At 44.8% G+C, this 26,396-nt stretch overlaps 1 protein-coding gene across 1 annotated transcript in view; it reads right to left on the reverse strand.

Moving 5' to 3' along the window:
• CSMD2 (CUB and Sushi multiple domains 2) overlaps positions 1-26,396 on the reverse strand; it is a 659,332-nt gene that overhangs the window by 14,536 nt on the left and 618,400 nt on the right. The window contains exons 56-64 of the mRNA XM_082615655.1: positions 16,916-17,089; positions 13,460-13,642; positions 9,613-9,789; positions 8,228-8,407; positions 7,669-7,842; positions 4,503-4,676; positions 4,100-4,173; positions 1,198-1,309; positions 445-624 (exon numbers count right to left, since the gene is read on the reverse strand). Coding sequence (XP_082471781.1) covers positions 445-624; positions 1,198-1,309; positions 4,100-4,173; positions 4,503-4,676; positions 7,669-7,842; positions 8,228-8,407; positions 9,613-9,789; positions 13,460-13,642; positions 16,916-17,089 — 1,428 coding nt within the window. The remainder of the gene's footprint in view (positions 1-444; positions 625-1,197; positions 1,310-4,099; positions 4,174-4,502; positions 4,677-7,668; positions 7,843-8,227; positions 8,408-9,612; positions 9,790-13,459; positions 13,643-16,915; positions 17,090-26,396) is intronic.

The raw sequence follows: 26,396 nt of genomic DNA on the forward strand, positions 1-26,396 counted from the left end.
AATAAATAGAGAACAAATAAATGAAGAAGAGGGGGAGGGAGGTCTGAGACATCACGGTAATCCTGAGGGATCTGTGAGTGGGTAGTTTTATCAAGGTTATGATAGGCATATATGCATAATGTGTTATTCCAGTTTAGTGGAACACAGAGCTTTTCTCTGTCTGATGATTAAGTATAATCCTTAGACTACTGTATACTTAACACTGGGCAGAGTGTTTAAGCTCAAGCAGAAGGTAGCAAGGTAAAACTTGGGATGGCTTCACTCTGTGCCTCTTTAGACTACTCTGGTTTCATCTCCTAGACTCAACACCTCAGAAAATCAGAAGCAGGCTCCAGCTTCCGGAAATCACATTTCTTTCTTCTCTTTGGCCCTCTTTCACTCAAGCTCAGCTGACCCCTTTGGACCCCCCCACCCTGGAGAAGCTCACCAAGGGGGCACACTCACCCAGGCAGACGGGTGGTTTGCCTGTCCAGCTGCCATCTGCTTTGCATGTGCGGTGCTCGGAGCCACCCTTGAGGGAGAAGCCCTCCTGGCAGGAATAGATGAGTGTGTAGCCCATGGAGGGCAAGTCCAGGGCCCCAACGTTGGCATGGGTCGGCATCTCCGGCTGCTTGCAGTGGTGGGCTGGATGACAGGGAAGACGCTGCTGGGAGACGAGGGTCTCCAGGAGGTCTCTCCACCACTCCCCTGTTCCTTGATGGACCACCCCCTTCCTTTCCCTTATGGGTCCCTTTCAGGTCCAGCATCCCCTCCCCAGCCCCAGCCCCACCTCAGCCTTGATGTCTATACGAGAGGCCAAGATGGAGATCCTGTGGATATTGGCTCAGTCAACCCTGGGAGAACCTAAACCTGCAGCAATTTTCCTGAGGGAAAAGGAGTAATTATGGTCAAAAGCCTGAAATCTTCCATCCTGAGGGCAGGCCTTGTAGTTGTTAGTATTTGCTGCCATGGGAAAGTTCTTTCTTTTTCTTTGCGAAGGCATAGGAATTGCCTTCAAATATCAGAAAGGCTTCTGTGTGTAAATATCTTCTGTGGGGCTCCAAGGGGTAAGGAGTACAAAGAAACTAGTACTGGGCCCAGTGAGGAGTTGTGAGCTCTGTCATTCAGAGCACTCAAGCATTGCCTAGATGCCCAGCTGGGGGAGATTATGAGTTGCCAGGAGGAGTTGTCTGGGCTGTAGGTGAAGTTTGAACTCACAGACACAGTCGGGCGGGGTTCCGCTCCAGGTCAGGTTGGGGAGACAGGTCCTGGTGGTGGAGCCCTGGAGCAGGTAACCTTTCTGACAACGGAAGAGCACGGTGCTTCCAACCTGTGGCCAGGACGAAGTTCCCACAATCACCTTCCATCCAGCGACGCTTCATACCTGTCACCTGACTGCTTACTTTCCCACGACATTACTCCTACCCACCCTTCTGTTTCTCTGCCTGATTAAATCTTATCTATCCCTTGAGGCAGCTTACGTTATGCCTCTTCCACAAGGCCTCACCCAATTCCCTGGGCCAGATCAACACTCTCATGGGATATATCATATTCTGCTGCGGGGGGCTGAGTGCCTGACCCAGAATCAGAAGACCCTGGGTTTGAGTTCTGGTATCTATATTTACTCACTGGATGCCAGGCTGCACGAAACTCTCTACACCTTAGCCTTCCTGTGTAGAGTTGGGATGAGCAGCCCTGCCACACTACACTGGAATGTCGTGACACTCAAATGTGAGGGTAGATTTGAAAGCATTTTATGAAATGTGAAGAACTGTGCAAAGTAGAATATTACTGTGTGTGTCTCTTCCCTCCATGAATCTATAAATTCTTTTAGGACATGTCCCCTATAGAATCTGGAGCTATGCTTTGTGAAAAATCTCTTGAGCAGAATTGCTACCCTCCCTGCATCCCTCCCTCTGCTCCACTAGCCCCTCACTGTCTGACTTGACATTCCCTGCAGCCACCAGCTCCATCTCTCCATCTCTAATCCGTGCGGCACCATGCTGCCAGATCAGCTTCCTAAACTGCAACTCGGATCACACTATTTCCCAGCTCAAAATACTCACGTGTCTCTGTTACCTCTGGGAGCAAATTGAAACGCAAGGTGAAACCTAATTTCTACTCCCTTCCTCCACGCCCATCACCTCGTTCAGCAAATGGTACCCCTATCCACCCAGTTGTGCAAGTCAAAAACTTCAAGTCGTCCTTGATTTCTCCCTTTCCTTCAATCCCTCCATTCAATCCTTCAAGAAGTCTTTTTGGTTCTACCGACAAAATACCTCCCGACCCCTTCACATCTCTCTATGTCCACTTTCGCTACCCCGGCTCAGTCCCACCCTCATCTTTCTCTCAAGATGCTGCAATAATGTCCTATTTGTCTAAGCGCTTCCATTCTTAACCCCTATCGTTCATCCTCTCCTCAGGGTCCTGAGTGATAGTTCAAATGATGGATCAGATGAAGTCACCTTCAAATGGTTTCCTATGACATTTAGAATAAAATCCAAAATGCTTATCATGGTCTCAAGGCCCTATATGACCTGGTCCATGCCCTTCTCTTTTCAAAATTTATTATGTGATATTTGGTGCATAGAAAAGAATATATGGCACATATACAGACGTGAATCATCATAATAAAATGGACACCTTAAGTGGAGCCCAGCACTCAACCTAAGGGTTAGAACATCATTGACAGGTTTGTCATCTGCCTGCTCCTTTCCTGCCCTGTTCCTCAGCTCCCCTCGGTGAAAACCAGTCTCTTGAATTTTGTGTTTTTATTTTCTTGCTTAGTTAAAAAATAATTCTATCACATATGCCTACATATATCTCTAAACAATATAAATTTTTCTTGGTTTTAATCTTTCTAGAAATAGTATCCTACCACTTTTGACGTTCAATACTATGTTTCTAAGTCATCCATGTGTGTGGAGCTATAGTTCCTTAATTGTCACTGCTGTGTGATGAACCCTCCTGAGACTACACCAGGATTTTTCTCATTTCTTGGTAACACGTATGAGAGCGTCTCTGGGGTTGCTTACTCTGGGTCATAGGATGTGTGAATATTTAATTTCACAAGGCAGTGCCAGGTGGTTTTCAAACCCAGCCTAGCTCTTCGGCTTCATGTCCTTCTCCTCTCTCTTTATGCTCCCGACCCGCTGGCTGGCCAGCTTTCTAGTCCTGCCACCTGCCAAGTTCCCTGCCTGAGCGCTCCTCTGCCCTGGCCGTTGCCTCTGCTGGGAACGCCCACCCAGCTCTGCACAGAGCTGGCGCTTCCCACCATGGGCGCCACAGTTCAAGTTTAGGAGGCCTCTTCCCTCACTCTGCTTCCTAAAACAGCAACCCTCCCCACCCCCGTCACACCCTTTTATATTGTGCCATGTGTAACGCCTATCGCTCACAGAAGTGATCTTGTTTATTTATTGTCACCAGCCAGGGAACTCCCATAGAGCAGGCGCTTGGCCTGTCTTGTTCCCACTGTATTCCTAGCACCTAGAATAGTTCACGGCAGTAAATATCTGATAAGTCCCATTACTAGGGAAGATCCCAACCCGCCATTGCTGGCTTAGTCCCCGATATCCCCTGGGCACATTGGGGGCTCCAGTTCATTGTCCTGCCTTGAACACACCCATACTTTCCTGCTTCCTTCTGCTCAGAGGGTCCCATCCAGGCTGTCCACATCCTTTCCTTTTGAAGCACATTCTGAGATGTGTCCCTGGAGCCTGTATCCTGCTGGGACGGGCCCACTGGGCAGGAGACTGTCTCCCATGTGGCACTTGCTGGCTCCCACCACCCTGTCTGAGCCCCGTAGGGTATGGGTGCCCTGGGGACAGAAGATCCATCTGTCTCATTTCCGTCCCTGCCCCAGTCACAAGGGGCTGCTGGGAAGTGCCTGTGGAGCTACACGTGAGTCTGTTCTTCCACATCAGCTTCTCGGGTTGGTGTAAACGCCTGCCTGTTTCTGAGGGGGCGTGCTGTGCAGCCTGGCTTGAAGAAGCAGGCTGCTTTCTCTCTCCAGCTTCCAAGGTCTCATGCCCCCTAGTGCTGTCCTGAGTCCTCTGAGACTGAGGACAGTGACAAGAAGGGACAGAAGGCAGAAAGGCCGGATCTCGGTTGACCTCGTTACCTGGTAGCCCTGGGAATTGTTCTGGATCCCAAACTGTGGCACGCCAGGGTCCGCACACGTGGTCAGCGTGGGGTCTGGATTGCAGAACAAAGAAACAGACCATGGTCACGGAAGCTTTCATCGCCCCTGCTCACTCTGAGAAACAGATGCAGGACAGAGGATGGAGTCACGCCCTGACTTCCCTGCCCTTGGAAATCTCCCCCCGGAGTCATGCCCTGGCTGACGATGATTCCCGGCAGCACATGAGCTCTGGCTACTTCACCTTCTGTTCTAAGTAGCTTAGAGGAGTGCTCACCCCTTTTTGCAGATGAGACCGATGAAGACCGGGAAGAAAATTCATCATCTCGGGACCCAAAGAAGGATGCCCACCAGCTGGGACACTCTGCTCCCGGTCACCTCTCACCTATGCAGCTGGGCTGGGTGCCACTCCACGTCCCATCTGACTGGCAGAACCTCCGTGGAGAGCCCACCAGCACCAGAGGGGGCTGGCAGGAGAAGAAGACAGAAGACCTGTAGGAGAAGCCTCGGTCCTCTCTCCTGCCATGGGCCGGGATGCCAGGATCTCCGCAGAACACAGCTGGGAAGACGAGGGAGAAGGGCAGGTCCAAGTTGCTTTCTAGAACTCAGTCTGCTCGCCCCCCTTAACCCCCACCCAGCCTTTGGTCCTTGTACTGCTTTCCTCTTGGTTCCACTTGAACTCTGGCTGTGGGGCAGCCCTGGGTCAATGATTACACCTGCCTCAGCGCTGCTGTGTGTTTCCTCTCCTTTCCACATTCAAATGCTTATTAATAACCATATCCATGTAATAGAGTAACATTACAGGAAGTCTAGAACATGGAGAAAAAATAAACTATCATCGTACTACCCAAAACATTTTGTTCATTTTTGTGCTCATTCCCTTCTAGTGTTTGCTCAGTTGTATGGAAACTTGTGCGTGGCTGCAAACCTGATGTCCAGGTGCTGTCAGCCTTGCTTTGTTCACTTGATATTCTGTACACATTTCCCGTGTTTATGACATCATTATCACTTATTGGCTATGTAAATTCGCAATGAGATGGTGTAACATGATTATCCTAACCCTCACATTAGGCATTTTCTATTATTATAAAGTTACTTATGGCTTTTCTTTAACTTGTATTATTTTCTTAGGGGAATTCTCTAGGAGTGAACTTACTATCCTTAAGGGTTTGAGTGTGTTCGCAGCTCTTGATGCCTATTGCCAAATGCCTTTCCATGGACTGTGTATTTACCCTGCAGTGAGCAGCATCTGAGTGTGCCCGTTTCATTTGGATCAGCAGAGAGCATCTTTAAAAATTGACTGTGGGGGCTTCCCTGGTGGCGCAGTGGTTGAGAGTCCGCCTGCCGATGCAGGGGACACGGGTTCATGCCCCGGTCCGGGAGGATCCCACATGCTGTGGAGCGGCTGGGCCCGTGAGCCATGGCCGCTGAGCCTGCGCGTCCGGAGCCTGTGCTCCGCAATGGGAGAGGCCACAACAGTGAGAGGCCCGTGAACCACAAAAAAAAAAAAAAAAAAAAAAAAATTGACTGTGGAAGGCCAAGTTCCCCAAGACATCACTTCAAGCGTGAGGAACCTTCTTTATGCTATGGTGTGTGTGTGTGTCTTTACATAGAGTCATGAGGTTCACAGTCAGATGTGAAATCAAATGGAAGCCTGGCCCTGGAAGCTGCGGAGTCTGGACGGAGCAATCAGAAGTCAGTTAAAGGCCGAGCCAATTGGAAGTCACCACACCCAGGAAGAGGCAACTCAAAGAATAAGAAATACGAGTGGATGACAAAGAGCAGCTCAGTTTGGCTAAGAAGCAATGTGATGGCAATGAAAACAATGAGCTATTTGTTTAAACTCCTCAGGCTGGTAAATGTTAAGAATATTGGCAAAATCAACTGTTAGTGAGGGTGTGAGTCCAGAAATCTTCTCACCAACTGCTGGTGGGAGTGTAAACTGGGACACCATTTCTAGAAGACAGTTTGGCAACATGCGTCAAAACGTATAGCGTGCACACCAGTTGGCCCAGCATCCTCACTCCTAGGACTTCAACACAAGCATAAAGAAATGCTGCTTTCGAGGCTATATATTGCAGAACTGCTTCTAACATGATTAGATTGGAGAAACCCAACTTCATCACCAGTAGGAGAAGATTAAACCAGTTGTGGCATATATAACAAGGGAATTCTTTAAAGCCATTAAAAAGGATGATGTATAGATTAGTATGTATTGATAGAGCAAGGGTCTGATGGCCTGTGAATGAATACAAGTTGTGAAGAGCATGGTTCAATACCATTTATATAGAAAATTGCATACATACTGCTATACATGCAAAAACGCATAGTGATTGTGTGGAAGTATGACAAGTCTAACTATGGCTATCTTTGGGAAGGAGGGTTCAGTGAGAGTTCATTCTTCTTTGTATTTTTGGATATAGTACAGTTTTGGGTTTTTTTTTAAACAATAACCATAATTCATTGTTAAAAAGCAATTCAGCTATTTCTCAAGACAAAAAGCAAGGTTTCTGAGTCCAGACTCAACCTGGAGTCTTGCTCCCTTCCTAATGTTTCCCTGGAGGAATACGAAAGTCTAAGGGGTTAACCACACACCACATGCTGCCTTTCCTGTGTCCACTTTTACTGGCCCTTGTCTCTGCTGAAATTTCCCAAACTGAAGTAAATTTTCAGAGGTCTCCAAACAGTGTCATGTGTAGCTGATAGTTTTCTGCAGCATTAGACAAATGCCAAGTAGGAAGGAAAAACAGGTCCTACTGTTTGTCCAAGTTCCAGAGCCAGATTATGGGGTAAGGCAAGAATAAGTGACCTGGAACCTGCTTCTCTGGGGGACTCGGTAAGAAATGAGCCCTGGCATGGACTTGAGGCTCTTTGAGACACAATCGGGCCAGGTAGATCAGAAATAACTCTCTCACCAGAAAATCACAAGGCCCCCAGCGTCTCTTCTGTGCAGGGTATTTTCCTTGAAGACAGGCATGTTTCTAGCACTGCCCCGCTTGCCTGTCTATCACCCCAGCTTTGGGCTCTAGCGCATCCAGTTAACGACCTTTCAAGTTAAGAAACACCTCCCTTATCTCTGGCTTAATTTCCTTCCACTGTGACTCCACACAGTGAGAGGAGCCAGGGCTCAATTAAGATAGTCTCATATCCTTCCTTTAAAGTCCCTTTCTTCTTTAATAGTGTCTTTTTTTTTTTTTTCTTTTCGGTACGCAGGCCTCTCACTGCTGTGGCATCTCCCGTTGCGGAGCACAGGCTCCGGACGCGCAGGCTCAGCGGCCATGGCTCACGGGCCTAGCCGCTCCACGGCATGTGGGATCCTCCTGGACCGGGGCACGAACCTGTGTCCCCTGCATCAGCAGGCGGACTCTCAACCACTGCGCCACCAGGGAAGCCCTTTAATAGTGTCTTTGACAAAGCTCCTCCCTGATTTTGGGCCGGGGACCTCCATTCTAGGCCTCCTAGCAGCAGAGCTCTAGAAGCAGACTAGCAGAGGAGGGAAGAGGATGGAGCCAGCAGATGGGACGCCTCGGAGGCCCCCATGAGCGACTTACGGAAACACTGAGGCAGGTCTCCAGTCCAGGACCCATTTCCCTCGCAGGTGAGCACCGCAGGCAGGGAGAGTTGGTACCCCTCCAGGCAGGCATATGTCACGCTTGAGCCCCACATGAAGTCGGACCCCACCACTTTCCCGTTGGGGATGAGCTGAGGCGGTTTGCACATGATAGCTGGGGGAGACCAAAGCAGGTTGAGTGCTGGGGCTGCCGGGGGAAACCAGGCCCTGGTGGCCGCCGGCACGGATGTCACTGGCTCCCTGTGCCCGCCGGGAGTCTGGGCTAAGTGTCAGGAAGCAGGAACGCCCCCTCTTCCTTTGGGAGCTTGGGCTTTTTGCACCTTACGACAACCCACTCCTCTCTGCACGGCCCTGCCCTCAATGTTCAAGGCCCAGGACCTTCCCACTCCCTCCCTGCAGATGTTCAGGGACCACTCCTCACCTTGCACACCCCCCGATAAGATGTCAGGGCTGTGCCTCATCACACCCTCCCTTCTAGATGTTCAAGACTTTTGTACCTTCTTTGTCCCTGTGTCCACATCTGAAGTCCCCAGACACACCTTTGCAGACCGGCTTGGTGCCGTTCCACGTCCGGTCCTTGGTGCAGCTCAGCACGGACACCCTATGTGACTCCATCATGTAGCCAGGGATGCACTGGTAGGTCACAGTTTTGTTGTACCTGAAGTCACTGCCCAGCCGGAGGCCATTGGCTGGAATCCCAGGGTCGCCACAGTTTATGACTGGGATGAGGAGATAGAGCATTGCTCACTCTGAGCACAGACCCCACCCTCTCCCCAGCACCCCAGTGCCATCCCTATCACTCCCTGCACGTGTCTGGGAAGGAAAGCTGTCAGGGTAGGGATGTCCTGTCCCCTCCCCGGTTCCTAGTTGGGCACCATCCATTCTAAGTCCCCGCAGCCAAGTCTGCTTGCAAAGACTGTCCTACATCCCCCATCCTTGCCCGCACCATCCTTACACACCCCAGCAACTTGGGCTGGGAAACCCATCTTTTTCATTTAAAGCCCACACCTCTAAGAGGAAGTATCCAGAGGGCTCGCTTCATAAATGAGGCTGGGGTCCAAGGAGAGGGACGTTTCCAGGTTGAAGAGCTTAAGATGTGTTGACGGACCACATAAGACGATTTGTCGCTGGAAAGGGCATCTTACTGCCTGCTCTTCTGCCCAGGAGACCTCTGTGGGTCCAGTGGCCTAGGAGGAGGGTCTTGTGACCGATGCAGTGGTCATACCGATGTTACGGTATCAAGTGAGGGTGGGTTTGGTGAGCTCTGGCCTCAGAACAAAAGTGAACTTGACAGGGGATTTCAAATGCAGCCTGAAATCACAGCTAGGACTTTGAAAGGGAGAATGTTGTCAGATTCCCTTATCTTATCACTTCCTTCCATCTGGGCCCCACAGTGATTTGCTTTTCAAGGAAAAGGGTCTGGAGCTGCCCTTAAGAGAAGCAAGAAAGGGGAGCCAGGCTGGGGTGGGGATGGGTCCAAGGGAGAGAAGGAACTAACAAAGATGGTAGATGGCAGCAGCTTTAAGGTGGAAAGAGAATCAGGCTGAGCACTGGGGGTTTTCCCTAAAAGAGAAAAAGAAAGCCCAAGGAACTGGCTAGAGTCTGAGAGATAGCAAATAATTATCTATTCTCAACCTCTTTGAGCTTCAGTTGTCTCATACATAAAGTAGAGCTAATAGTATCTACTTCATGGGGTTGTGGTGAGAATCAAAAGATGTGATGCATGTGAAACAAAGCACTTAGCTCAGTGGCTGTCACATACTATGTGCCCAGTAAGTGGAGGCTATTTGTATGATTCTCATTCAGGGTCAAGTCCCACCATGTCAGCCAGCCTTCCCAGTCTCCTCCAGACAACCTTCTTCTTTGGCACGGAGAAGCCCGATTGCCTTGGCCACCACTTGCCATGGAGCCCAGAGGTTCTCACCTATGCACTCCGGGTCGCTGCCTGTCCAGGTGCCATTGACCGAGCAGTGCCGGCTGAGCAGGCCTGTGGCGTAGTAGCCTTCCCGACACTCATAGACGATGGAGCTGGAGAAAACCAGGCCATCGCTGAACATGACTCGGGCATTGCTTGGAGTCCCGGGGTTCCCACAAGAGATCACTAGGAAGCCGAAAGGACACATTATTCATCAGAACAAGAGCAGGCATCCTCTGGGGGGCTGGGCCCTGCCCAGAGTGAAGACCTCGTGCTATGTAAGGACCCTGTGGATTGAAATGCCTCTTGGGATGCTTTCATGTCGGATCATCTCCCCCTTAGAAGGGGAGGAGAGACCTGTAGGGATTTTTTATGATTTCTAAAAATTAAAGACTGTATCTGTTTTATTATCACACCTAACATTTTAAACAATTCCTTAATATCACCAAATATCCAATCGGTGCTTAGTGTTTCTGTCTATCTCTTTTTTACAGTTGATTTGTTTGAATCACGATCCAAATAAAGTCCACACATGACATTTGGTTGGCATGTCTCTAAGACTCTGAATCCAGAGATTACTGGATTACCCTCTCCTACAATTTATCTGTTACACGAATCAGGGCATTTATCCGGTAGAATCTCCCGCTTTCTGGATTTTACTAACTGCACCAATGAGGCATTGTTCAGCATCTTCCTCTGTCCCCTGTAGTTACTGTAGTCAAGTTCTACTTTTTGGCAAAGGTACTTTTCAAAGGTTTTGTGTTTTTCTTATCACATCAGGAGGCACAGAATGTCTGGTTGTTTCCTTGTTAGTGATGTTGAGGCTGACCAGTGGGTCGGGTCTGCCTGCCTCATCTGGCATTATAAAGTTCCTATTAGTTGTCACTTAATGGTTTTACCAGAAATTAAATATTGTTGACCAGATTCGTTATTTCATTAGGGGATAGAAATGGTGATATTCTAATTCTATAATTCTTTCTGCTTTAGCTGGTGTTTAAGAACTTGTCCATCATCAAATATTTGCTTACCCAGAAATAGAGTTCATATAGGACGGCTGGATTAATGCTTGATTTCTTTTTTTTTTTTAAATCAGACGTGAGAACAATGAGTTGGTTCCCTAGCAAGCTCCAAAGGACAATATTTGAATTCACAGATTTGAATTTATTTGCTATGTTTCCATCTGTTGTCACTTTTATTCTTATTAACGCTCAAATTATCCCATCTTTGACTAGTGGGAGCCCCTTCAAGTTGGCTCCTGAGTTCCTTTGACATGACCCACTTGTGTTTGTTAGATTCCTTGTTGTAATGACAAGATTTTCCATGTTCATCTTGCATATATCCTGCCCCAGTCCTGGAATCAGCCATTTCTCTAAAGAGCTCTGGTTCATTTGAATGGGCAATGGATTTAAAAACCACAATCTGGGCATTAAGGGTACTCATTGCTACTGAGCTGGTCATTGATTCTAGACTTTTAGACTGGGAAAATAACTTTTCAAATTGAAAATACATTATGACTTTATGCTGATATTACCAAGCCAAGTTTAGAATTGAGTTTTTCCTTAAATTTCTGATTTTTATGTGATACCCCTTTTATGTTGAAAATCTTGGTTCTTAATGACAATAAATAATTTTAACTTGTGTTATCCATATATATTATGGTATTATATACATAATAGTTTCAGAATAGTAATACCAGTTTTATTACTAGCAATATGATTGCAAAAAACAGTTTAAGATTTCATTGTAGTTCTTTGTCCTTAGGATATATGTACCATAGTCAGATTTCATTTTTCCAAGCCAATTGAAATAATTCTCTGGGTTATTATATCACCAACTTGATACATAGTTAAGTTCATTTGTTTCCATTTTGATTTGATATTCGGAGAGTACTTGTTTCTAATCTTTCATTTAATTTTATTTTGTAAGTATGTACAACATTTACATAGTCTCCGAGTCAGATCTACAAAATGATTCCTATGTAATGAGCACTACAGACAGGCCCTATCATCCATCCACTCAACAAGTATTTGTGCTGCCTAGGTGCTGGATATGCAGTGGTGACCAAGCCATGTCCCCTGCCCTTGAGGAGCCCAGTCTATCTTAAGAACCTACCTATAAACAGATGAATTAAAATATGATGTAATAAGTGCTATACTTGAAGGAAAAAAAGCACTAAAAAGCGAGCAGTTTATTGGAGCTGGAGATAAGAATTTGAGTAGAGCCTTAAAAGATAAGTGGGAGCTTGTCAAGGGAAGTCACAAAGAGCTGTGTACATGTTACACATACACTCACTCAACAAATATTTGCTTCCAGGTCCAAACTCTCAGCTGCCCACTTTCTGTTCCCTGAACACTCCTGACATTGATGGCTGACTCCATCCTGGGACCTGAGTGGCAAGAAAGGGAACCTGGGTCACAGTGGATATTTGAGAATATACTAAAGTCTCCCCCTGCCAAAACACTCTCTCAGTACCACAGACCTCTCTTACTATGCCTAGGAAATCCTATAAAAACTAACTTTGCACCCCCAGAAAGGCAGGACTTTGGAGAGACAAGTGGGCGGAGGCACTGACTCCATTTCTATCACTGATGTCCCCTGATCATGGGCCAGAGCATCTCCCCTTGCTCTTCAGGACTATGCCACAATCTTAATTTCATGCAGCCCATTCTCTAACCACTGCCTTTTATTTCTTTAGCTCGCTCCCTCTGGAATTCGTTCTCTGGTGATTGGGACCTATAATGCACGGATCCTACCACCTTTACACAGCCTCTTACTCCACTCATAAGCCCGTCCCCTCCTTACCCAGCTTAGATGCTAAGATTTATCATAATCACTGCTTTGTGTATATCCTCATCTTCCTTGCCACTTTCTTTCAATGTCTTAGTTGCCTAATAAAACCCCAACCCTACACCTAATGCTTCACCTACCCTGTGCCTGAAACTATGTAGCTAAATGTGTTTGAACAAAAACCCAGACCGATGCTGACTACTGTCACGTTATGTTAATGGCTCTTACCTTAATGAGCCCTCGGTGCTGCCTGGCGATTATACATTTCCCTATTCCATTCCCACTCCTCCCTTGCTAGATGATGATTTCATATTGCGTCCTTCCTCTTCCAACACCTCAGCCAATCTCCCTCTTACTGTTAAACTGCTTCCTAACTAGGAGAGTGCTATGCAGGTTGTATTTTAGAGAGGGGGGAGGAGAGACAGAGAGAGAGAGAGAGGGAGAGAGAGAGAGAGAGAGGGAGAGAGGGAGGGAGAAATTTGGGGAGCAGGTACAAAAAGTTGGACTTTAGGGAGAGAGGTTTTAAAAAAGAGTTTTGGTTTTTTTTTCCAGAAATTTAGGAGTGCGTGGAGAAATATATTTTCCCTACCGGGCATACCTCAGGAACCATCATTCAGAGCTTATATTACTTTTAAAGGATTTTTAAAAGCTGGATCTGTATTTCGTTTGGCACTTTGGATGCTATTTAAACACAGTGTTTTCCCTTAAACTGTAAGCTCCAAGAGGGCAAAGTGGGTCTGTCTCCATCACCATTGTGTCTCTAGCCTATACTACAGTATTTGGCACACAGTTGTTGAATGAAACTGTATGGAAATAAATGCACAAATGTGCTTAACTTAGTTTATCCTGGTGTCTTCCCTTCTTAGGTAAGTGGGGAATATGTTTGCCTTTGGATTACTAATGACATGAACATGAACTCTCTGTTGATGCCCGCTATTCACCATGCCAAGGGTTCAAATGGGGCCCTGGATTTTATCTGTGTATGTGAGGGCAGGCACTAGGGAGTAGGAAAATGGGGGAAGATCCTGGGGCCGGCAGAGGGGAGAAGCAGAATGGTCACATACATTACCTCCACACTCAGGCTGCGTGCCGCTCCACGAGCCGTTGGCTTGACAAGTTCGCTCTGATGATCCCCGGAGTACGTGGCCAGCTTCACAGCTGAAGCGCATCAGGCTGCCTGGGGCAAAGCTATCTCCCAAACGGATGCCATGGGCTGGGATGCCAGGGTCACCACAGATTCCCATGCTGGTTCCTATGGACCAGAACCAAAAACCCCGTTGTTTTTAGCATGGCAGGAAAGGGAGTGGAGAACTTGGAGAGAGAAAGATGCTGGGCTGATGCTAAGGAAGGGCAGTGGGCCCTGAGAATAAGGGCAGTGAAACTGACCGTGTGTCTAGCCTGAGTCACCAGGACAGGCTCCTGCCTTAGTGCAGTCACCAGGACAGGCTCCTGCCTTAGTGATGTGGAATGCACCTCCTCGTGAATCCACATGTGTAGGCATCGATAGTAACATCTTGACCACAAGGGGCTTAAGCCATGTGTACCCCACCATTCACTGTTAATGTATCTTCCTCTCAGTTTTGGGATTATTTCCTTTTCCAGTCTAGTCTCAGAATATGAGAATACTATATAACCCCATGTTCCCCATTCTGCTCCTTACCATGGAAGAGGGATTCATTCAGCCTTCAACTCAAACACTTGAAAAAAGAAAGCCTATCACACTTGGCCAGGTTTTCTTATCTTTTGACGTTTTCCAGGATGTGGCTCATGCAACAGGCAGTACAGGGTCCCCTTGAAGGCAGCCCTGATGGTGAGTTGCTCTCTCTCCCTCACTGGCTAGCTGGCCTCAGCTGAAGCCAGCACTATTAAACAACAGGCCTAAGGGTGGACTCCCAGATCCTGGGCATTATCGGACAGAACAGTCCCCACTGCAGTGTTTGGCCTCTGTTTCAACGATATAAGGAAGTCTGGGACAGAATACTGTACCATGGGGGCAGGTGGCAACTGTTGACTCTTTACTGAAGAGGTACATCAGCAAGATGATGACACTGCAGAGGTAGGCAATGAACTTCCTGAAGTGTGTCTCAAATGCCAGAAATCTCTGCATGTCCTTTATGGCCCAGGGACTTATGACTTCTATTATGCACCATCTGGGTGCACTGACTGTACAGAATGAGGTTTGAAAATCTGACCCTGGAACTCCTGAATGTGTATCTTTTAAGACTGACAGGAGATGATGTTGCAAAAGATGATATCTGTATCACTGGTGGAATTATATCCCACTCACTAGTACAGATCTAGCGTTACTTCCTAATCACCTATTTTTCCACCTTCACTTTCTTATCTAAGGTATTTAAGATTCATTCATTCCTCAGCCTTAGTATTTATGGAATCCCTTCTACTCCTGTCCTCAGAGGTCTCCAGGAAAGCTCTGCCCATGATACTCTTCTCCTAAGTGTCTGTCATCCTTGAGGAAGTCAACAGGAGAAGTAAGATTGCAAACTATTCTTCAGAATATTCAGGATTGGGGATCAAACAGCTTAAAGCAACATATCCCCTAATGAGTGAGGTCCATGTCTTCTGAAGGTTCTTTTCTGCTTCTTACTTTTTCATGTTCCCAAGGTGTCAGCTTGTTTCTAGTCTCCCCTTGACCTTTGATGTGGCCAAGGAAGAGTCCCTTCTTCCACATGCAGAACCAGAACTTAGGTAGTCACAAAATTATGAAATCTCAGGGTTGAAAAGGTTTTAGAGGTTTTCTAGCTTAGTTATCTATAAGAATTGTTTCTGTAATATTTCCAGTATGTCATTTCACAGCCTTTGCAAAAACAACTTCAGAGAAGGACAATTACAGTTTGGGAGAAAAGACTTTGGATTCTGTGCTTTTGGGCCAGGAGACACACTGTGTGGTTGGGTTACATATGCTAATGGGTTGGAGATGCTGAAGCCTTTCTTTCTGATTTTTTCCTCCCCTACGTTGTACTTCCTTTTCCCATGGAGAACAAAGATCCCCAAATACATAAAACAGACCTTAAGAACACCATTAGTCCCATGTCCTAGAGAAATGTCTAGAGGGAGGACTTTATGCAAAAGGGACTGTTCACCAAAGAGACTGGGGCAAATGCATGCTTGGATGGGCATTTGGATGCGAAATGCATGCTTTTCTTCTGTGGAATACTTCTTCCTCCTGGAACTTGCTCTGTGGGCAACTCTGGAGGCCTCAATATACATGATCCTTGTCCCCATGCCAGCCTCCCCAGGACACTTCCAATACAAGTCCAAACAGACAGGAGCCTGGGGCCCAGCTGATAGGCTAAAGGAGTCCCAGTGGCTCATGCACAGTCCTGCCAGTTCATGAACTGGGTGATTAATGAGATTAATGAGGGTGAGAGGCCAAAGTCTTGGGTGTTAACAGAGTGACGTGTCTGGGCTTGTCCCGGGCAGCCCACAACCCTTTGAAACAGTGGCCAGTGCTTTGGAAATTTCTTTCTTAGGAGCCCTAACTAATATCTGGTGGGTATTCTGGCAGTTCCCTAAATTTTGGAAGACAGGCTCATCTGGGAACTTCAAACTGCAAGAGCAGCTGCACATCTTGTGGGTGAAGTCCCACTTTGAGGAGAAGGCTTCTGTATTAGGAGGAGGTCAGGATCCTTACCTCTAGAGGGCATCTGGCATGGGAAGTCATAGGGGTTAATTTCAGTGCCATGGTAGGTCCCCTGAGGAACGCCAAGCTACATGAATAGCTGCCCTCTTGTGGACAACATCCCAAGTGGCATCCCTTCTTGGGGCCAGGCAGGCTCACCCCAAAGAAAAGAAAGCTGTGGGGTGCTAAGTGGTTTCTTCATTGGTGGGACAATTCAATTTCAAATATTTTGTTCTTTTATGACATTACAGATGAATATCTGGAAATATGGACACGGGAGCTTTGGCAGTTCCCTGCATGTGCTGTGTTGATAACATCTCTCTGTGTCCCCATAGAGATTAACAGGAAAACAAACTCATTCATAGGAAACGTCTGGGGGCTGGTGTGTTAGTGCTAAAGGGAAGAACTGTATTCACTGGGCAGTCAGGACACAGGACAAACGGGAGAGGTGGTGATACAGAAAGGGAAGCAGGCTGAGGCCCAGGAGTCCCAAACAGGGAAGAAGAGAACACAGGAGGGGGTTTGGACCTGGGCTGAACAACAGGAAGGCTTGGACTATTCCTGGGACTTCATGGTAATAAGGTCTGGACAGGACTCTGGCCATAGGGTGACCTCACAAACTGCGTCTTCACTAGTTTTGCAATCTCTTGGCTGTATGGGCTTGGCCAGTGCTGACTAAGGGCATGAAGCTGGGCTCAGACCACCAAGGGCTGAAGTCCAGTTGGGACCTCTGATAGCCGTGCTCTCTGCCTGGGAGGGATGCGATGAGGGTTCAGAAGGTCTGCTTCCCTCCCGTCCATCTGTCACACTCACACCCTCGGGAGCTCGCTCGCCTCCCAGCCAGGTGTTCCTTTGGACCCCCTTCTCCCACACCAGAGCCCATACCTGAGCAGTGGGGGAGGGAGCCAGTCCAGTGTCCATCCAGCCCACACATTCGAGTGGCATTTCCCACTAGAGTCCGCTTGCTGGTGCAGCTGTAATGCACAACCGCCCCCGCAGTATAGTTGTCCCCGGACATCTGGGAATGGGGCGGGGAGCCTGGATGGCCACAGGACACCACTGTGGGGAAGGGCAAACATGTCAGCAACTCTGCACCAGGATGGATCATCATCACAGGACACATGCTAGGCTTTTCACGGCGACAGGCAGAGCAGAAGAGAACCTGGGTTATCTACTGAAGCAAACTTCCTGTTGGCACACCCACTCAGCATCAGCAGACAATGCCTACCCACCTTGCTGTCCAGTTTCTGTATCTGTGAACTGCAGAGCGATACCTGTTGTTTTAAGAGCTGAATGAGATAATACATGTGAAACTGCTCAGCACATAGTAGGGACACAGTAATATCCATTTCTTCTCTTTCTTGCCTCTTGTGCTCACCTCTCCCTATTTCCTCACTGCTGTAGGACATACCAAGAGGTCTCTGGCAGAAAGGTGGTACATATAGTATACGTATAACTACATATAAGTCAGACAGAGAAAGACAAATGTCATATGATACCGCTTATATGTGGAATCTTAAAAAATGGTATAAATGAACCTATTTACAAAACAGAAATTGGGTCACAGATGTAGAAAACAAACTTATGGTTACCAAGGGGGAAAGGAGGGGATAAACTGGGAGACTGGGATTGATATATACACAGTACTCTATATAAAATCGATAACTAATAAGAACCTACTGTATAGCACAGGGAACTCTATTTGGTGCTCTGTAATGACCTACGTGGGATGGAGTCTAGAAGAGAGTGGATATATGTATATGTATAACTGATTCACTTTGCTGTACACCTGAAACACAACATCATAAATCAACTATACTCCAACAAAAAATTAATTTAAAAAGGGACAAATGGGTGATCTGTCATCCTGAGACTGTCAGCATTGGCCACAGGATCCAGAATGAGGGCCAGTTAGAGTCCTCTCCAAATGCATCTCACAGCTGCCCACATCAGTTGTCTCCAACTTGTCCTCTTCTGTTCCAAGTTCCCTTTCCTGAGACACCAAAGTGTAACTGTGGAAACCAGTGATGGGGTTAGAGTGCAGAGCTGAGGTGTATGGGCCAGGGCAGGACAGTGCTGTCGACGTCGCTGGGTTTGCCTCGCGTTGTTCTTGCCACGGTTGATCCCAGGCTCTTTCATTTACTCAACACATATGTATTGAGTGCGAGGCACTGTTATATGTGTTTGGGAGAACAAAGTCCATGCTCTCGTGGAGGTTATGTTCTAGTGAGGATGAGAGACCATGAATAAGAAAACAGGTAATTCTAGGGGTTGCTATGAAGGGAAATAACGCTGCATCAGGAAAAGGGTGCTCAGGGTGGGATGAGCAGCTGTTTTTGAGTAGGATGGTGATGGTCAGGGAAGATCTCTCTGAGGCAACATTTGAGCAGTGATCTGAGTGATGTGAAAAGGCCAGCCATGTGAGATCTGGGGGAAGAGCATTCTGAGGGAAGGGACATCAAGTGGAAAAGCCCAGAGGCCGGAATGAGGCTGGGGTGTTCGCGAAACAGCAAGAAAGCCAGGGTTGCTGGAATAGAACGAACAAGGAAAGAACTGAAGGAGACATGGGTGGAGAGGTTACTGGGAGCCAGATTATGGCATAGAATTTGGACTTTATTACAAGTATGACGGGACCCCACTGGAGTGATATGATCTGATTTACATTTTAACAAGATCATTCTGGCTACTGTGTGGAGAACATTCTAGGGCGGGGCAAGAAAAGAGGGGGCTGATGCAGTAGTTCAAGAAGAGATGATAGTGATTTGGACTAAACCTTGGGGTCTGGCATGCAACTGGGAAGGATAGGTACTCTGGTGGCCAAAGGGCTGGCTGTCTGCGAAGACGGCCACCACAACTCTCCCCATCCCGGCACAGGCCTACCACTCTTCCCACTCCCAGATGTAGAGTCTCTTATTTCCTCCCTCCTTGAACCTGGGTTGGCCTGGGACTTGCTTTGATCAACAGAATGTCTGGCTTAAGAGATCCTTTAACTTCCTCTTCTGCTCTAGGAACCCAGCCTCCAAGTAAAGAAGACCATGTCATCCTGCTGGAGAGAGTGGCCACGTGGAGAACAGCCAGCCGCAAGTCCTCAAACATGGAGATGGGGTCATTTTGGATCTGTTTTGGATCCTCCAGTCCTAACTGAACCACGTTGGGTGCAGATGAGCCAGCCCTGCTGGGATGGTTCATTTTATGTATCAACTTGACTAGGCCACAGGATGCCCAGATATTTGGTCCAACATTATTCTGTATGTATCTGTGAGGGTTTCTGAATGACATTAACATTCAAATTGGCAGACTAGACTGAATAAAGCAGATTGCCCTCCCCAGTGTGGGTGGGCCTCATCTAATCTCTTGAAGGCCTGAATAGAACAAAAGGGTGGGGTAAGAGAGAATTCTCTCTGCCTGTCTTTGAGCTCCTGCCTTTGGACTCAGACTTGGACTGGAATTTACACCGTTGGCTCTACCTAGTTCTCAGGCCTTCAGACTCAGACTGGAACTATGCCATCTGCTCTCCTGGGTCTCCAGCGTGTGCACTACAGATCTGGGGACTTTTCGGCCTCCAAAACTGTATGAGCCAATTCCTTATTATCTATCTATATATCTATATTTGTATCTCTATCTATATCTATAAGGAATTGGCTCACATGATTTTAATATATATTATATATTATATTTAGAAGCAGATATATAGATGGCTCATGGTTTCTATAGGTACAGATATATAGGTATAAATCATATATCTAAATCTATACAGATATAGATCTTATTACATACCTATATATACTATATATTCTATCTATCTATAAAATATATGTAAAAAATATATAACCTATTGGTTTTTGATTCTGTTTCTCTGAAGAACCCAGATTAATATATCTGCTAAGCTTCACCTAAATTCCTGACCTTTAGAATTGTGAGAAAACAAAAATAGATGCTATTTTAAGTTTTGAGATGGCTTACTACGCAGCAATAGGTAACTGATACAGTGAGTTCCAAGGATTACACTATCTATTCCTTAAGACAACCCTATGAGGTAGGCACTGTTTTTATCTCCACCTTCCTGATGGAGAAAACGAGGCATGGTGAGGCAGAGTAACTTCCGCAAGGTCACAGGCCTGTTCAGCCGTAGAATTAGTTCTTGAAACCTGGCAGATTGACTCCAGAGGGCACACTCTCAAGCACTGTCACTGACTCCCTTCTGCAGTACTGCCTTAATACTGCTGATGAATTCTCTCCTTCTGGAAGGAATGGAGCCCCCAATTATAATTTAAATGATTCTATGACTGTTTACTAGAAATTTCTGGACTTCCAGAAATTGTCCAATTTTAACTCTGAAATGATTTTTCAAAAAAATTCTTTTTTAATGGAAATGCAACATACATATAGAAAAACACAATAACCATGAAAACAGAGCTTAATGAATTGTCACAAAGTGAATACACTACCTAGATCAAGAAAAGATATCACCAGTGCCTCAGAAGCCCCTTCATGCCCTCTCTCTATCACTATCTCTCTTCTTCCCTGCTCAAATTAAACTACTATCTTGACTTCATACACCATTAATTAGTTTGCCTGTTCTTGAATTTTATTTAAATGGAACCATATAGTATATATTCTTTTGTGTTGGCTTCTTTCACTCAACATTATGTCTGTGACATTCATCTATGCTGTATATAACAGTAGGTCATTGTCATTGCTGTATACCAGGGTCAGCAAACATTTTCTTTAATTACTGTCCAGACAGTAATTATTTTAAGTTTTGAGGCTACATACAGTCTGTGTTGCATATTCTTCTGTTTCTTTTTTTGTACAATATTTTAAAAGTATTAAAAATAAAAACTCTTCTCCGCCTGCCAATGCAGGGGACACGGGTTCGTGCCCCGGTCCGGGAAGATCCCACATGCCGCAGAGTGGCTGGGCCTGTAAGCCATGGCCGCTGAACCTGCGCGTCCGGAGCCTGTGCTCCGCAACGGGAGAGGCCACAACAGTGAGAGGCCTGCGTACCTCAAAAAATAAAACAAACAAACAAAAAAACCTCTTCTAAGCTCAAGGGCCATACAGAAATAGGCCATAGGCTAGGTTTAACCCAGGAGCCAAAGTTTGCTGACTTCTGCTATATAGTTTACCATTTGTGTTAGTTATCTCTTCCTGTGTAACAAATTGCCCCAAAGCTTAGACAACAATAAATGCATTACTGATCATGGTTTCTGTGGGTCAGGAATTTGGGAGTGGCTTGGCAGGTGGTTCTGACTCAGAATCCCTCATAAGTTGAAGCCAGGATGTTGACTGTGGCTGCATTCATCTGAAGCCTTGACTGGCTTCCCCTACAGTGACTGATCCAAGAAAGCCAGGTGGAGGTGGGATATCTTTTATAACCTAGCTTTGCAAGTCACATCACTTTACACAGACCAACCCTGGTACAATGTAGGAGTATGCTACATAAAGGTATGAATAGGTTGACTGTCACACCACTGTGGGAATATACCACATTTATCATCCATTTCCTATTAATGGATGTTTGGGTTGTTTCTGGTTTTGGACTCATGAATAATGCTGATAAGAACATTTCTGTTCATGTCTATTAGTGTACATATGTACACATTTATGTTGGTTACCCATAATGATTCCTGTGACAGCAGCTGGTTGTCTTTTCTGATGTTCTTATTTGGCTTTAAAATGTTTCTTTGGGGAATTTGAGGATAGTGTTCAATTATGGTAATATCTAATAATCTCTAAAAATGTATATGCAATGCCAGAAATTATTTTTTCATTACTGGCTTGATCTAGGCTACTTGGGTGTCTCTAAAATTAGCAACTACAGTATATTCTATTGTTTTATTCCCTTCCTGTGGTCTGTTCTTTTAAAGGAGGAAAAAGTCAATAATAATAATGCTTGTGACAAAAGAAAAATTAATGACAATACAATTTGCCTGCTATGGATAAGGAGAAACAAGAAAAGGACATATGATAACAATAAAGAGAAACAACTTGCATTCATTGCATATTTGCATAAAAATCTAGAAGGCAAAGAACAAAGACAAGGTGAATAGCTGTTGCTGCATTTCTCAATTTGTCGATATAAGAGATTAATGTTTTTAATGTCATGCCCATGTCCAAATGGGATCTCTTTGGATCATTCCAGTTTCTGCAGTGGCTCTCTAGCTGCTAACTATGTATTAAGCTTAAACGTGTACATAAAAATCAGCAAGATAGATATTTAGCACTCCTAATAGTAGCAGATTTTCTTGCATTACACAGGATACACATATAACAGGGGATTGAGAAAGTATAAACTTGTAATTAAGCAAAAAACAATAATATAAATCAGCAATTCATGACTGGGTGTGGACTATGCTGAGTCCGATGGCAAAATGAAAAGGCCCCCCACCCTGGTTCCTAAACCATAAGTATGAGAGTTGGACTAATGGCCAGCCACCTCCAGAGCTTCCACTGTTTTTTAAAGCACTTTAGCAGGGAAACGGCATATAACATAGATACGGATCATGCATTTTCCTTGGTCCCTGCATGTCCACGCTAATTAAAGCAGTTTGCCTTCACCTGGAAGGAACAGCTGATTGACACGGTTGACTAGGGGATATGTATAGTCATCTACAATTTGTCACAACCCTATTCACAGGTAATTGGATCTTCTAGGAGTAGAAATGCAATTAGTCCACTAAAATAATGTCATGATAACCATGAAACATCAGTGAAAATTATTTTACTGGGAGTCACCTGGGATCTAGAGCCTTACAGCCAGTGGAAGTTCCTCAGGGCTGGTGTTTTTGAAATAGTCTCACCAAATCTCAGGGAAAACTTCTCTGTTTTCCCCCTTCAACAAGTGAATAGGCTAATTGGATTCTGATGCTAGCATATCCCTTTTATGGGAATCTTGCTGAAGTTCATATTTAGAGGAAGTAATAAACATTGCTGTCTTTGAATGGGATCTGCTTTGGGAAAATCTACTCCAAAAAGAACTGGTCGGTCCTTTGGTTTCTGTGTCTCTAATAAAACATAATGTGGTGGTGTCAGTAATTACTGTAAGAAGAGTTTGGCGTCTTGTAAATCCCAATGAGAAAAAGAAAAAGAAGTGACCACTGGCTTTCTGTAGTAAAATATATCAGCAATTGTTGAGCATTAGCCACTTTTTTTTTTTTGAGAGAGAATGCCTAGCCTGTTTTTAGGCATTGGCCTCTACCAGACTGAGAGCTTGGTTCCTGATTCCCACAGATTAAGATCAGTCAAACAAAAGATCATAATGTAAACATAATAAAACAATGAAAAACAAGTCACCAAGAGTGAGAAGCAGCAGAAATGACAGTAGCAGAACTAGACTTGAAAAGACACTGATATTGGAAGTATCAGATATAGAATACATAATAAGTATATTTACTATGTTAAATATAAAAAAGAACACGTTTACATAGGAACAATACACTATGGAAATAATTAAGCAAATTTGAAAAACAAATATTGCATTCATTTCTCAAATGCAAAATAAATAATTGGAAATAGGAACAGTTAAACCTCAGCTTAACTAAAAAGATAATTATTGAATGGTAAAACATTCAATAATTATCTAGCTAAAAAAAATAAATCTCCATAAATTTTAAAAGACTGAAATCATACAAAGTATGTTCTCCAACCAAAATGCAATGAAACTAGAAACCAATAACAGAAGGAAATTTGGAAAATCCACAAATATATGGAAATAAAACAACACTCTCCCAAATAATCAGTAGGTCAAAGAAGAAATCAGGGGAGTGATTAGAAAATACTTGAGATGAACAAAAATGAAAACATAGCATACCAAAACTTATGAGATACAGTGAAAGCAGTGCTCAGAGGGAAATTTATAACTGTAATTGCCTACATTAAAAAGAGGAAAGGTCTCAAACCAACAACATAACCTTCCCCTCTAGTAAACTAGGAAAAAGAAGAGCAAAGCAAATGGAAGAAAAGAAATAAAAAAGGTTAGAGCAGAGATAAGTGAAATAGAAAAACAATAGAGAAAATAAACAAAATCAAAAGTTGGTCCTTTGAAAAGGTCAGAAAATTGACAAATGTTCTAGTCTGATGAGAGAGAGAGAGCCAGAGAGAGAGAGGGAGGGAGAGAGAGATAGATACAGGGGGAGAGAGAGGATTCAAATTCTAAAATCAGGAATGAAAGTGGAGACATTACTAACAGCTGAGTTTACAGAAGTAAAAAGGATTATAGAATAATATGAACATGAACAGTTGTATACCAATAAATTAGATAACCTAGATGAAAGAGAAAAATTACTAGAAACACACAAACTACCAAAAATGACTCAAGAAGAAATGAAATATCTGAAGAGAATTATAACAAATAAGTAGAAACAATCAATAATCAAAATATTTTAACAAAGAAAAGCCCAGGACCAGATGAATTCTACCAAAATTTTAAAGAAGAAATAATACCAGTCTTAAACTATTCCTAAAAATAGAAGAAGAGGGACAATTGCCAACTCATTCTATGAGGCCAGCATTGTCCTGATACCAAAGCAAAAGATATCATAAGGAAAGAAAACTACAGACCAATATTCCTTATGAATGCAGTTGCAAAATTCCTCAACAAAATACTAGCAAACCAAATCCAGTAGCATATTAAAATGAATTTTACCGTGACCAAGAATGATTAGTTCCAAGAACACAAGAGTTGTTCAACATATGAAAATCAATCAATGTAATACACCATATTAATAGAATGAGGAAAAAAAGCCCCACGCGATCATCTCAATAGACGCAGAAAAATCATTTGAAAAAATCCAATACCCTTTCGTGGTAAAAATGTTCAACAAACTAGGAGTAGAAGAGAACTTCCTCAATCTGATAAAGGGAATTTGCAAAAATCCCACAGCTAACTTCATACTTAATGGTGAAAGAGTGAAGACTTTACTCCAAAGACTAGAAACAAGACAAGAATGTCTGTTTTGCCACTTCTATTCAACATTGTACTGAAGGTTCTAGCTAGGCAATTATGTAAGAAAAAGAAATAAAAGGCATCAGGTTGGAAAGAAAGAAGTAAAATTATGTTTTTTTTTTTTTTTTTTTTTTTTTTTTTGCGGTACGCGGGCCTCTTACTGTTGTGGCCTCTCCCGTTGCGGAGCACAGGCTCCGGACGCACAGGCTCAGCGGCCATGGCTCACGGGCCCAGCCGCTCCGCAGCATGTGGGATCCTCCCAGACCGGGGCATGAACCCGTGTCCCCTGCATCGGCAGGCAGACTCTCAACCACTGCGCCACCAGGGAAGCCCTAAAATTATGTTTTTTCACAGATGACGTGATATTGGATTATGATATGACATTGGATCAGGCAGTGGTTTCTTAAATATTCCTTCAAAATCACAAGCAACAGAAGAGAAAATAGATAACTCAGACTTCATTAAAATTCAATACTTTCGGGCTTCCCTGGTGGCGCAGTGGTTGAGTGTCCACCTGCCGATGCAGGGGACACGGGTTCGTGCCCCAGTCCGGGAAGATCCCACATGCCACGGAGCGGCTGGGCCCGTGAGCCATGGCTGCTGAGCCTGTGCATCCAGAGCCTGTGCTCCACAACAGGAGAGGCCACAACAGTGAGAGGCCCACGTACCACAAAAAAAAAAAAAAAAATTCAATACTTTCATGCATCAAAGGACATCATCCAGAATTATCTTTGGGAGAAAAGTTTGCAAATTATATGTCTGATAGAGGTGTAGTATTCAGAATATATAAAGACAGTTAAAACAAATGATATTAAGACAAACAACCCAATTAAAAATTGGGCAAAGAACTTGAATAGACATTTCTCTAAAGAAGAGATGCAAATGACCAATAAGCACATAAAAAGATGTTCAACATCATTAGTCATTAGGGACATGCAAATCAAAACCACAATGAGATACCACTTGACACCTGCTAGAATGTCTGTAATAAAAAAGATGGACAATAACAAGTGTACATGAGGATATGGAGAAACTGGAACCTTCATACAGTGCCCATGGGAATGTAAAATGGTGCAGCCACTTTAGAAAATAGTGAACCTTAAAAAATTAAACACAGAGTTACCATATGACCCAGCAATTTCATCCTAGGTATATATTCAAGAGAACGGACAACATATGGTCACACAAAAACTTGTACATAAGTGTTCACAGCAGCATTGCTCATAATATCCAAAAAGTGGAAACAACCCAGATGTCCATCAACTGATGAATGGATGAACAAAATGTGGTATATCCATACAATGGAATAATATTTGGCCATAAAAAGGAATGAAGTAAACAATACATACTACAACATGGATGAACTTTGAAAACCTTATACTAAGTGGAAGAAGCCAGACACAAAAGGCCACACACATA

This window comes from Mesoplodon mirus (genome assembly GCF_964341445.2).
Source record: "Mesoplodon mirus genome assembly, chromosome: 3".
In the NCBI taxonomy this organism is placed as follows: Eukaryota; Metazoa; Chordata; class Mammalia; order Artiodactyla; family Ziphiidae; genus Mesoplodon; species Mesoplodon mirus.